Raw genomic sequence first — 12913 nt, 5'->3', positions numbered from 1 at the left:
CAAATAAGTTGCGGATTTTCCATGTACAATTCGAGTGAGTCCACGTGGATTTGAGAGCATTCTGCGCAAACTTAAGCAAATTCATTTATTATCAAATATACTAAATATCGGTCATATTAAATGATCTGCTTGTTCATAGCAAGTTTAAAGCTGATCATACATATAGGATGATTGTCATCCGATCCCGCTAGTTTCAACTGGATCTGCCTGACTTTTATTGGGAGAGTGGAGCCATAGATGTCTGGAAATGCCATAGGATGAGGGGGATTAGCAATAAGCATGCGCACCCAGCGGATAGGAGCTTGAATGTTTACGGGCTATCTGAATTGTATGGCCCGCTTTTTAAATAAGACAATGATCAGATGTACAATGAAACTGATGCAAACTTTAATGTCGTATAACTGATTTACAGACTATATCATGTAATAAAAAAATAATAGAAGAGATTGAGCGGAGGGAACCATGTTGTCCAAAATGAGCCTCTGACGATACTTCTCAGTGCGCCACATCACAGTCACATGATCCTGGCACAGCCAACCGAGCAAAGATTGACATGGCACAGTCCACATAAAACACTTTACCAGGCAAGTCCCTCATAACCTGGTGCTTTCAGACTTCACCTGGCTGTCAGGTGGCAGAGGTTTGCCCAGGTTCTGCCCCAAAGTTGGGCCATACTTATCATCAGATCTGGCCTCCACCACTTCCTTCTTTAGCACAAATCCACCAGACAAACCTTCAAAGTCCTGAATGGGAACGTATTTGATGGGCTTTTCCTCCCAGATTGTCTCCAGTCGTTTCTCCCAGTTGTTAAGTATCCCAACACGAGCTTCTTGAGGTATGTGTGCCACAGCGTATGAGATCTGGGGCTCCAGAACTTTGAACCCACAAAAATTCAGAATGCCATTCTGAAAATACAAGAATAATTCATTTGAGCATAATGAGGATTAATGGCAATACCAGACACACCCCATAGGCAAGAGGGGCACTGTTTCTCAAAAAATGGCAGATACTCTTTTCTGGTCTTGGACAATTGCGTTAAAGAGGACCTGTCAGCTCTGCTGTGTGGTGTAGTAGTGAGGACCTAATCTGTCTGTTTTAGTAAATACTAGAATTCTGAATTGTGCTGTTCCTTTGTTATTCCTCCTGGAAATATTTGAAAAAAATGACAACTGGGCGTTACCACTTCCCCTTGTCAAAGGGGCATGAGGGAGCCATTTGCTAACTGGTGTCTTCGTAGGTGGCAAATGGCTCCCTCATGCACCAGGGCACTGGGACTACTGCTACCTCTGCACATTCTATAGTTACACCCCTGTCCCAGTAGATAATATGTTTCAAAATCTACAGTCATAAAAAATGTCCGGCAGAACATGGAGGTTGAGCGGTGTTTGCTCACATTCGCTTCCTGCATACACATCGATACAGGCTATGGACGGGGTACATTCAGGGCTCTCACTGGATGTATCTAAAGTATCTGAGTCACACAGTGCAGCCTTGTATGCAGTTTAATATATGACTACTAATATAAACTGATGGATAGTCATGCTCAGGGAAGTCCTGCATTCCAGGGCACCAAACCCACTCTCCGAGCACCCTCGTTGTGTAAACCAGAGTATGAAGGAGGGGCAGGTAGGAACAGGGTCACACCTGCTTCCGACATGTCGCCCATATGATGAGCTATAAACGGTTTGAGAACCACATGTGGATCACAAGATTCTATTCTATTAGATTCTATTGTATCGAGTGATCCCTCCAGTTCTTAGATTGTAAGCTCTTTTGGCTCTCTTCTGCTGATATATCCTACCATGCTGTGTATTGCATTGGACGTTGTATTTGCAGCCCCCATTATTGTTCAGCAATGCGTGATATATTTAGACTTATAATAAAGGATAATAATACGAATAGTGTGCATGGTACCAGCTTTTACATTCATGCCAATGGACATGGGTGCCTGGCAAATGTTGGCAAGCAGACCCATGGTGCTGTATAATCATGTACATAGATATAATCAGAGACTGTTCTGGAAAATACTCTGGTATCAAAATACCTTTTGATACCGGCAGTTTAGCTACATCCCAGCAGACGGATCCCATTGGGGCTCGAATTCCCATTATTCTACTGGACTGGTGACCAATATTGAACTGGACTGCCCATATCTGTCACCATGTGCCACTAAGGCTGCTAACCATCGTCTACCAGCTCAGATGCCATGCATAGATTGTGCCAGCTTTGTAGCCACTGAACATGATCAGCACAATTAAAATTGTTAAATTACCTGCATAGGCCACAGATTAACATTGATGTCTCCATTAATCCCTTTGGGCGATGACATTGACTCAGGGCCACCAGTAGTGAAGGATAACAGCGCTTTCTTATTCTGTTAAAGAAAAATCACAGAATTATACAGATTCTCCAAAAAACCAGGTATCACAGCAGTTCGATTGAGATTCCTGCAATCCGGCATCCGTTAATCCAGAAAATCTGATAATCAACAAAACATCAACATCATGTGGAATTTCCGAAGAGCAGAAGCAGAAAACTGAACAGGGAGACCCAATTAGGAAATTCCGTTCATTAAAAAGTTTAAATGTATTAAAGGGGTTCTCCGGGCATTTTATAGTGGTGGCCTATCCTTAGAGTAGGTGATCAATATCACCGCCGCCGATCAGCTGACTTAAGGGGCTGCAGCGTTCGTTGCCATTGTGTGTACCAGACACAAAGCCATACGCATCTGTAGCGGCTGTGCCTATTACTTGAATGCGACCAGAACTGCAATCCCAGGTACAACCTCTACAGATGTGTACGCCGTTGTGCCTTTAAACTGTGAGTCAGCTGATCGGTGGGGGTGCCGGAAGTCGGACCCCCACCGATCTGATATTTAAGACCTATCCTAAGGATGGGCCATCAATAAAAAATGCCTTAAATGTTCTTTGGGGCTTCCTAAAGGTTCTCTCCCCTTAGGCCTTATTCACATGAACGTATAATACGTCCGTGCTATGCACGTGGAAATCACACGCGTCGTACGGACCTATGTTGATGAATGGGGCCGTTCAGACTGTCAGTGAATTTCACGCAGCGTATGTGCGCTGCGTGAAACTCATGACATGTCCTATATTTGCCCGTGTTTCGTGCAGCACGCAACCATTGAAGTCAATGGGTGTGTGCAAATAGCGCTCGGCACACGGAAGCACTTCCGGGTGCCGCGCGTGATTCGCGCAACAGTAGTGAAGAGAATGAATGAAACCAGAAAAGCACCACGTGCTTTTCTGTTTGTAAACATAAAAACAGAGCGTCATAATGATGCCGTCTGCGCGAAAATCACGCAACCATGCATCATATGCTTATGATACACTGAGCTTTTGCGCGTGCAAAACGGACACGTCCGTGTGAATAAGGCCTTACAAGTGAGTTTTATATATGTTTCTATGGCCATCTGATCCTCTAGAATATGTGATAATCCATCACCTATGACTCCAATTTTATCCGGATTAAAGGACTTTTAATTAGTATGATCTCTGCTTTCTTGCGCTCTCACACCTGACATGTTCATGTATGATGACTCGATCCTAACAGTAAATGAGGGTGGTTTACCTTGAATGGACCTTCGGAATACATTGCTTCAAAACTGTATGCAAAACCCATAGAGAAGACTCGTTCCACCCATCCTTTCATTATCGCTGGCATCCCGAACCAGTACAAGGGAAACTGTAACAACAAACGACATTGAAAGCATATTTGTGTCACAAAGTAATATTACAAGACTAGAAAATGACTCCAATGCCACCAATTTTTAAGTCTCTAATCTAATTTGCTACAAAATTTTATTCTGTCACAAAATGGTCCTTTGTATCACAGAATAGAATTTGACTCTTTAATTAAGGTCACTTCCACACGACGGTATTTTAGTCAGTATTTTGCGTCTGAATCTTGGCGTGGGTCCAAAACATTAAAGAAGTACAAATCTTTCCATTATGCAATTCCTCTGTTTATTCTCCACTCCTGGTTTTGGCTTTCAAACCCTGATACAAAATACTGTTGTGTGAAAGCGGCCTAAGGTTAGGGACACACACGGCGTAAACACTGCAGATTTTCCGCAACGGATTTCAATATGAAAAATCCCCAGCGTATTACAGTAGCAGCAGAGGGGATGCTGCTACACTGTGGAAAAAATTCGCCGATTTTGCTGCAGAATTGCTGCTCTTCTGTTGCGGGTTTTCCCCATTGAATTCAATGGGGAGGTAAAACCCGCAACAAATAGCCATGTGTTGCGACTTTTTCGCTCGAAAAACGTCACGGTGTGGTTTTTCGGGCAGAATTCCCTGCGGTTTCCAGGACTGAGACGCTGTGTACGTTTAGGCAGCGTACCCGCCCTGTGTCCCTACACTAAGGCTTCATGCACACGACCGTAGCAGTGTGCACGGTCAGTGATTACAGCACGGACGGCCGCAGAGTGACATCCGAGTGCCGTCCACAATCACGGACCATGCACACAGAAGATGTGCATTTATTTCAATGGGACTGGACTGCAATTGCGGACCGTAAAATTATTTTTTACGGTCCGCAATTGCGGCCCCACATGGTCCGTGTAAACTACGGTTATGTGCATGCGGCCATATCAATGTACGGGTCCGCAATTCATCCGCAGTTTTGCCTGAGCCCTCATTCAGACAAGCGTATTTCACGTCCGTGTTACGTGCGTTAAGACAACAGACGTCACACGGACCTATGCAATTCAATGGGGCCATTCAGGCCCCATGCACACGAACGTGCTTTTGCGGCCGCAATTCCCCCGAAAATCCACTGGAGAATTGTGGCCCCATTTATTTCTATGGGGCCATTCACACGACCGTGGTTTGCACGGTCCGTGCATGGCCCAGGAGCCCGCACCGCAGAAAGAACGGACATGTCTTATTACGGCCGTGTTCTGTGGTCCAGGCTCATAGAAAATAATGGACGCGGCCATGTGCATGGCCCACGATTTGTGGGTGGCCCGCGGGTGACAGTCCGCAGCCGGCCGATCCGAAAATTACAGCTGTGCACATGGCTACGGTCGTGTGCATGAGGCCTCAGTGTTTTTCATGCAGCGTGTATCCGATGCGTGAAATTCACTGCATGTCCTATACTTGTGCGTTTTTTGCGCATCACGCACCCATTGAAGTCAATGGGTGTGTGAAAATCACGGACAGCACACAGACGCACATCCATGTGCTGTCCGGGATTCACGCAACAGTTGCTAAAGAAATTATGAGAAAAAGAAAAATACCTCATTCAGTTTGTTTTGCTGACGTAAAAATCGTGTGCCATACGGATGACATACGCGAGTAAAAAACGCAGATGCGCACCGTACACGGATGTCACATGGAACGGCAACGCAGGAAAAATGCTGCGTTTTATACGCGCGCAAAACGGACACGTTCGTGTGAATAAGGCCTTAGGCCTCATGCACATGAACGTGTTTTTTTGCGCCCACAATTCACCACATTTCAGTGGGCCCATGCACACGACTGTGGTTTCCAGGGTCCGTGCATGGCCCAGGAGCCTGGACCCCAAAAAGAACGGACATGTCCAGGCTCATAGAAATTAATACACGCAGCCATGTGCATGGCCCGCGAAGGCCTTAGGCCCCATGCACACGAACGTGCTTTTGTGGCCGCAATTCCTCCAAAAATCCACAGGAGAATTGCGGCCCTATCCATTCCTATGGGCCCATGCACACGACCGTGGTTTTCAGGCTCAGAGGAAATAATGGACGCGGCCATGTGCACGGCCGGGCGGCTCGCGGGTGACACTCCGCGGCCGTCCGAACCACAAATCACGGCCGTGCACACAGCTACGGTCGTGTGCATGAGGCCTTAGGTTTCCGTCACGCATAGATTTTCTTCTGCCATTTTAAACTGCATGACAAATCGCTCGTAAAATCTGTAGCGTTAAATGTATCATGCCTTTTTTTTTTCTGGCCTTCTTTTATTCCTTTCAAATCCACCCCTGACTTTAACTAAATAAAACTGCATCAAAACTGCAAGTGTGATTCCAGCCTAAGAATACATCTTGGACGGCTAATCCAGTAAATGTACAGAGCTGCCTATTCTATATCATAGATGCTCATACAAGTAAGAGAGTTTCTCTAGGATGAGACAGGCAGAACTGGAATGGTTTGTACATCTGAATGCAGCGTTTTAGGCCCAATTATTTAAGAGCACAAAATCCCTTTAATCCCATCTTTTGATGCCGCTGACAGATGTTAACTCTTTAGGAGCTACAAACCAGCAATTTTTGTTTGATTTCCGGTGTAATACTGGTGCAGACGTTAAAAAATGTGTGAACGACCCCTTATTGTCCCCCGATCACAGCACTGGTTTCCCACACTCACCTGAAAGATCACAAGGTCAGCCATCTCCACTTTCTTCTGCTCTTCCATAATGTCCTTGGCGAGGCGTCCCTCCTTCCACGCTATCAGAGTCTCTGCGCCATATTTGAATTTGTTCGGCTCCTTAGGACTACCTGCATTAAAGTGGCATTGGTCTAATAAGATCTATATCCTTCTAACTGCAAAAATGTATGGTCTATATCAGGAGTCTCTAACCTATGTCACTCCGGCTGTTACAAGGCTATAACTCCCAGCCTGCGGCTGTCAGGGCATGCTGGGAGTTGTAGTTATGCAACAGCGGGAGAGTTACCGGTCGGAGAGCACTTTCCTATGTGCATACATGGTTTCTTAAAGTGCTGCTTATTATTTCTACCTGTGATATCATCGCGGGACAAGACAGAGTTAAACTTCATCATATAGAGATCAGACACAAGAACCTTCCACCCCTTCCTCCGCAGCGCTGCCTGAGCCGCTTCCTTCATGGCGTAGTTAAAAGATTTCTGCTCTTGGTGAGCAAATACAATCAGCGCAGTTTTGCCTATAAATAATATAACACGCAAAAAAAATCATTAGCCACAATAAGGATTTTATGTTTTAGCCCCCCCTAGGCCACTTTTATTGCAGTATCACCTATAGAAGGTGTAACACATGGGCAGAATTCAGAGATTTAAAGGGAACATCCACTTTGTGGCCACTATTCAGGATATATTTTATTGTACAATGGAATTGCTTAAATAGCAATCTCCTAATATGTTGCTTTTACAATAATTGCTGACGTGATCCTCCTCCACCTGACTATATAACGCCTATATCTACGTGTGGATCCAGACTGCAGTCTATATCAGATATTAAGCAATTCTCTCATATATCCAATGGGTTCCAAGTTCATTAAGACAGTCGTCCCTACATCTACATCTCGACTTCCCACGAGGCATCCTGGATAGATCGCCAAGGCTCGTTGTGCGTATAACGCTCGCCACTGACATTAGATCATGTTTATATTGACTTGCAGACTGTCTTGCAATATCTGCCATAGGAGGAAAACTGAAGTTGGACAGGTTTTATTTCAATTTGTCCAATCCTAAAGGTTTCCTGGGATAAGCGGCGCCATATGGGTCTGGTGACTGCTTAACCCATACTTTTCATTAAAATATCATGCCTATTCAGCTGACTAGAAAGCGTTTGCTTATTGTGGGTTGGGGGGGGGGGGGGAATAAGGCAACAGTTATACTTATGGCCATTATGCAGCCAGAGTTGTCCAGCGATGTCCGTGTCCTTCGTTTTGAAGGGTGTTAATACATCTTATCCCATCACTAGAGGCAGGTTTAGTTTTACAGATGGAACGCAGTGATTATATACAGCAGGGGATGTATACACTATAGACCTGTCCCGCTGATCGCTGTTAGGGTATGTGCACACGACCTCTTTTCAGACGTAATGGAGGCGTTTTACGCCTGAAAAGACGGCTCCAATACGTCGGCAAACATCTGCCCATTGCTTGCAATGGGTCTTACGATGTTCATGCAGACGAGCTGTCATTTTACACGTCGCTGTCAAAAAATACGGCACGTAAAATGACGGCTCGTCAAAAGAAGTGCAGGACACTTCTTGGGACGTTTTTGGAGTCGTTTTCTCATAGACTCTATTGAAAACAGCTCCAAAAACGGCCGTAGAAAACGCTGCGAAATACGCGAGTTGCTCAAAAAAGTCTGAAAATCAGGGGCTGTTTTCCCTTGAAAACAGCTCCGCATTTTCAGACGTATTTTGTTAATCGTGTGAACATACCCTAAGGGTATGTACACACGACCTATTTTCGGCCGAAAAATCGGAAGCAGATAGGGCGTTTTTTTTACGCATAAAAGACGGCCACGAAAAAGAAGCGTAGGACACTTCTTGGGACGTTTTTGGAGCCGTTTTCCATAGACTCTATAGAAAAAAGCTCCAAAAACGGCCGTGAAAAACGCTGCAAAAATCACGAGTGGCACAAAAAACCTCTGAAAATCAGGAGCTGTTTTCCCTTGAAAACAGCTACGTATTTTGAGATGTTTTTGCTCACTGCGTGTGAACATACCCTCATTTGTCAGGTCGAGCCATCTAAACCCATGCTAATATTCTATCTCCTTCTGTCACTTTGCAAATCCGTCCAAGGGAGAAGAAGAGGCCGCATAAAATGTTTTACCTATTATTTATTTTACTCTTTAGCTGCTTCTCAGTTTTCATTATTTAAGATGCAACTATGATGAATGAATTCTGCATTACTTTACATTGTCTAATGCAGGGGTGCACAAACTTTTTTTGGTTCAAGGGCCACAATGTCAGATTGTATCATTTCCAAGGGCAGCAATACCACGAAAAGGGGCATTCGCATTGGAGACACATCGACAGTATATACCATAAATGTCTGATAGGTGGGGGTTCCACTTCTGAGACACCACTTATTGGGAGAATAGGGGTCCCCTGCCCCTCCATTCGACACTCCAGGGAGGAAAAGTCAAGTGGGCCATGAATAAGCTCAGCTATTTCCACTGTAGCTTATGGAAGTTATTTCTGTAAACTACAATGAAGAGAACTGAAATAATAACTATTTCACAACCTCATCTTTTCTTCTCTGAAATGCCATACAGGAACAGCCCCCAAATACAGGGGGGCCAGAGATGGCTAGGTCCATGAAGAATGGCATTGCCCACGCACCACAGGTTGTGTAGCCCTGGTCTATTGGAAGTCTCCTGTATCCCCAGAGGTCCAGGCTGCTACTCTGTCACTTCGTCGTACTTTACACTGCAGCGCTGCCTGATTGGCTGCTATATATATATATATATATATATATATATATATTGTAGCAGTGCAGCTACTGGACCGTGCAGAAACTCAGGTTTTAAGCAACCAGGGAGCATGTACAGCAGAGAGGGTTTTCTCTGCTCGTGCTTGGGCTGTCTGATTAGCCTAGTTATTCTCCACCTGAGACGCCTCTTTAAGTCAGGTGTGTACAGTTCACACAGGGCTCTCAGTCCGGGGAAGACAGGCATGCCGGCCTGTGAGAGTCACCACCATGTGAGGTAAAACTGAAAGTTTTGAGGTGCTGGGCACAAGGCTCAGTGTCACATAGTGAGGGACACTGAATGTGTTAGTTAGAGGCTGGACGGCCTAGGGTTTATTTTGTATGTTTATTGTTGTACCACTGATTGCTGTTGTGAAGACAATAAAGCTAGCTGCGGCTGGTTTAAACCTTTTACTCAAGGAGTTGGAGTGAACTTTCTATGTGTGCCAACCATCTCACCTGGGAGATGGCGATCCCATGAGCTAAGTGGTCCCCAAGATGTCACAATATATATATAAACACAAGCAGCTCCAATGCAAAATCTGTAACAGCCTCTCCCAACGATCACGTGTCTTTAATAGTACTGGTCTTTTGTCATAGAGGGCAGAGGGACCTCCACGGGATCTATGGTCTGGGTGCGACAACAACCTTTGCACCTCTATCGTTACACCCATGAACAAGCCAAGCCCTCCACTGGCCAATCAGTCAGCTTTTAGGAAACTCTGGCGCGGTTTACATTGCCATGTGGACCAAATGAATGGCAATTCTGGGTAGAATAGCTCTGCAATGTATATATGTTAATATTCTATATCAGGGGCCAGCAACCTTCGGCCCTCCAGATGTTGTGAAACTACAATTCTGAGCATGCCCTGAGAGCCTTGGCTGTCAGGGCATGCTGGGCGTTGTAGTTTGACATCAGCTGGAGTGCTGAAGATTTCCGACCCCTGTTCTATATCATAAAAATGAGCGAAGCAGAAAAAGGTTCACGCTCCTGGACGGCACATTCAACACTCACCAGCCATGATGTACTTTCTTGGAAAGCAGAGGAGAAGGATTCACCTTTGCTCTGTTGTAGTCACTTTATCGACTTTCAGACGAGAACTGCACATTTGAGGAAAAAAATCTGTGTTTTTATAGAGCGTTGACCGACCAGTCCTGCCGGAAAAACTGTCACCATGACGCAGGTAATGGGAGGTCATAGGGTTTACCTTGAGATAAGGAACACTCCCTCGCTCTGCCTCTAGTTCAATGATAGAACAGACCCCCAGCCAGCAATTAACGAAAAGGACCGATCACGGGTAAATATTGATTTTTCTTTAACATACATATCATTGGGTAAAATATGATATCATAATATGAACGTGACATAGCAGATTGACCAGAGCTGAAGAAGAATAAGGGACCAGTACATGATTAATCCAATATTTTCTGCAAAAAAAATAGGGATTGGATCCAAGGATTTTCTACGTCAGAAGAAATCCAATCCTATTTTAGGCAAGGAATATGCGGATGGAACATGGACTGCAAATAATGCTGTGTGAATGTGTCACAATGTAACAGACAAGAGACGTGTGTATGTCCAGCACGAGTGTTACTTGCCTATACAGCGCTCCATATCCCCTGCGTAGACATATAAAAAAAAAACTAATAAAAGTCTACTTGCCTGCAGCCACTAGGGGGAGCTAACACCGCGATTTATACATAGAACTCAATAAGCTCCTCCTAGTGATCGCTGCAGGCAGCAAGAATTTTTTTTCCACAATCCTGTTTGTTTTATTATACTTAAAGGGATTGTACAGAATCAGAGAAGCATGGCCACTTTTTTTTCCCAAAGCACACTTTCCATGGGTTGTGTCTGGTATTGCACAATGAGACTAAGCTGCAATACCACACACAGCCTGTGGACAGGTGTGGCACTGTATTTGAAAGAAAGCAGCCATGTTTTTCTAATCCTATACCACCCCCTCAAAGGTAAAATCTGACGAAAAAACATGGCAAAAAAACCTTTGACATTTCAGCACCGAGACCCCCACTGATCGCTACGATAAAGCTTTTTAAGCCGAGCAAGCGTTGCACGGGCTCAATAGAATGTCTAAGTATCTGTACACCACTTGCTCGGCTTTCCGAGGAAAGACGATCAGAAACTAAGTGGCACAACGCTCACCCGAGTGCTTCTGGCACTTCGTTTAAGCGATCGGTGGGGGTCTCAGTGCTTGGACCCCCACTGATCAAAACGTCTGAGATGTCAAATGTTTTTTAAAAGTTTAGTTACCCTTTAAGGGAGTCAACTCTTTTAGCAGCAGGCGTGATATAGATTATCTGGCGGTCCGTAATGCGATAGCTGTAAAGTAGCTTCAGATTAGAAATTGATATCAGCTCTTTAAGACGCTTCCCGTGACCATATTTGCAGTGCGGCCTATATTAGAAAAGAGCGCAATACCTACTATTGCTTTTCAGGCACATCAGGGGTATATGCTGGGAGTATTCCCTGATGTATACTACGACACGCCCATAGAGCGTCCTTCCGGCATTCACTGTGCTGGTATGAATCTGCAACCTTTTCTGTCACTATATAGAGAAGCATGGTCTACCACGCGTTTCCGTGCAGTCTGACACATGTAAAAAACGTATACCACATGATGATTTTTTTTTTTTTGTAATGGGAGTCAATGGCAAACATATGCCGCATGTCAGGGAATACTCCCAGCGTATACCTCTGACGTGTGTGACAAACGAGATGTGAGGGCATCATCACAGGACAGCCCTAAGGTCTTAAGGGGGTTTTACACTGGGCAATTATCGGACAAACGATCGTTCATAGCACGCTCGATGCCGATAATTGCCATGTGTAAACAGGGCAGCGATCAGAAGATGACGGAGCAAGCTCGATCATCCGCTGGTCGTATCGTTTTAAAGAAGTAAAATATTAATGTTGTCGGCAGCATATCTGCCTGTGTAAACTGGGAGAGGCGCTGCCGACATGATAATAATGTATGGGGATGAGCGATCGGAGTAATGACCTCTCGTCCCCATCCACAGCGCCTGGTGACAGGAGCAAACGAGCGCCGATCAACTAAATGTCTCGTTGATCGGCGCCATTTTGGCCGGCTTTATAGGGCCTCTACTTTGGCCCTGGGCGGTCAGTATAAGACAGCAAAGCCGCATTTCACAGTAACGTCACACAGCAGCTCTACCTTCAGCATTGACCGCTATGTTGTGAAAATTAAATGGTCGAGATCCGAAAATTCTGACTGTTGCCGTAACACAGGAGGCTAGCCAGCTCTTCTGTATAAAAGGAAAGGTTTATGTGCCATTAAAAAAAAAAATATGAGGGTGTGGGGGGCTGTAGTAGTCATGCTGGGTTGCCCTATAGATTACAGCGGACTGTTGGGGTCACGAAAGTGGCACATCCTATCATCAGGAGACCTTTGTAACAAAAACGGATTAGCCAAACCAGAGAGCCCCTTTAAATGTATTTTCTCCTTTTCCTATAGGGTCAGTCACAGCGGTGTTCTCTGAAGCATCAGGAGGCAGAGTCTATATTACTTATGCATAGTGATTCAGCTTTCTCCATACAGATCATGAGTCGCTGCGGTCTAGAGAGGAGTTAATAGTATCAAGCGGTAACAAGGGAGGCTAGCCAGATCTTCAGCAGGACGGAGCAGGCTTTGTGGAGTTCAGTGCTGAGTCACTGTGACATTAGAAGACTGGTTTCCCCGACAACTCTGAAA

At 45.1% G+C, this 12913-nt stretch overlaps 1 protein-coding gene across 1 annotated transcript; it reads right to left on the bottom strand.

Annotated features, from left to right (window-relative positions):
- Positions 1-365: 365 nt before the first annotated feature.
- LOC142660503 (NAD(P)H dehydrogenase [quinone] 1-like) lies at positions 366-10315 on the bottom strand. Its single transcript, XM_075837125.1, has 6 exons — positions 10198-10315; positions 6738-6902; positions 6368-6498; positions 3589-3702; positions 2273-2374; positions 366-905 (listed from the first exon to the last, which is right to left on the bottom strand). The coding sequence occupies exons 1-6, from the start codon at positions 10202-10204 to the stop codon at positions 594-596; spliced, it is 831 nt and encodes a 276-aa protein (XP_075693240.1). The 5' UTR covers positions 10205-10315; the 3' UTR covers positions 366-593.
- Between the last annotated feature and the right edge of the window lie 2598 nt (positions 10316-12913).

The sequence above is a fragment of the Rhinoderma darwinii genome, chromosome 9 (genome assembly GCF_050947455.1).
Source record: "Rhinoderma darwinii isolate aRhiDar2 chromosome 9, aRhiDar2.hap1, whole genome shotgun sequence".
Taxonomy (NCBI): domain Eukaryota; kingdom Metazoa; phylum Chordata; class Amphibia; order Anura; family Rhinodermatidae; genus Rhinoderma; species Rhinoderma darwinii.
The sequence above is the reverse complement of the archived record's forward strand: the minus strand, read 5'-3'. Positions and strand labels throughout refer to the sequence as shown.

Bases quoted from the DNA above. Each gene is read 5' to 3' on its own strand.
- LOC142660503 (XM_075837125.1), bottom strand. The intron at 3,703-6,367 runs GTGAGTGTGGGA...TTGTTGTTACAG, and splicing joins CTGACCTTGTGATCTTTCAG to TTTCCCTTGTACTGGTTCGG. The intron at 2,375-3,588 runs GTAAACCACCCT...TTTCTTTAACAG, and splicing joins ATTCCGAAGGTCCATTCAAG to AATAAGAAAGCGCTGTTATC.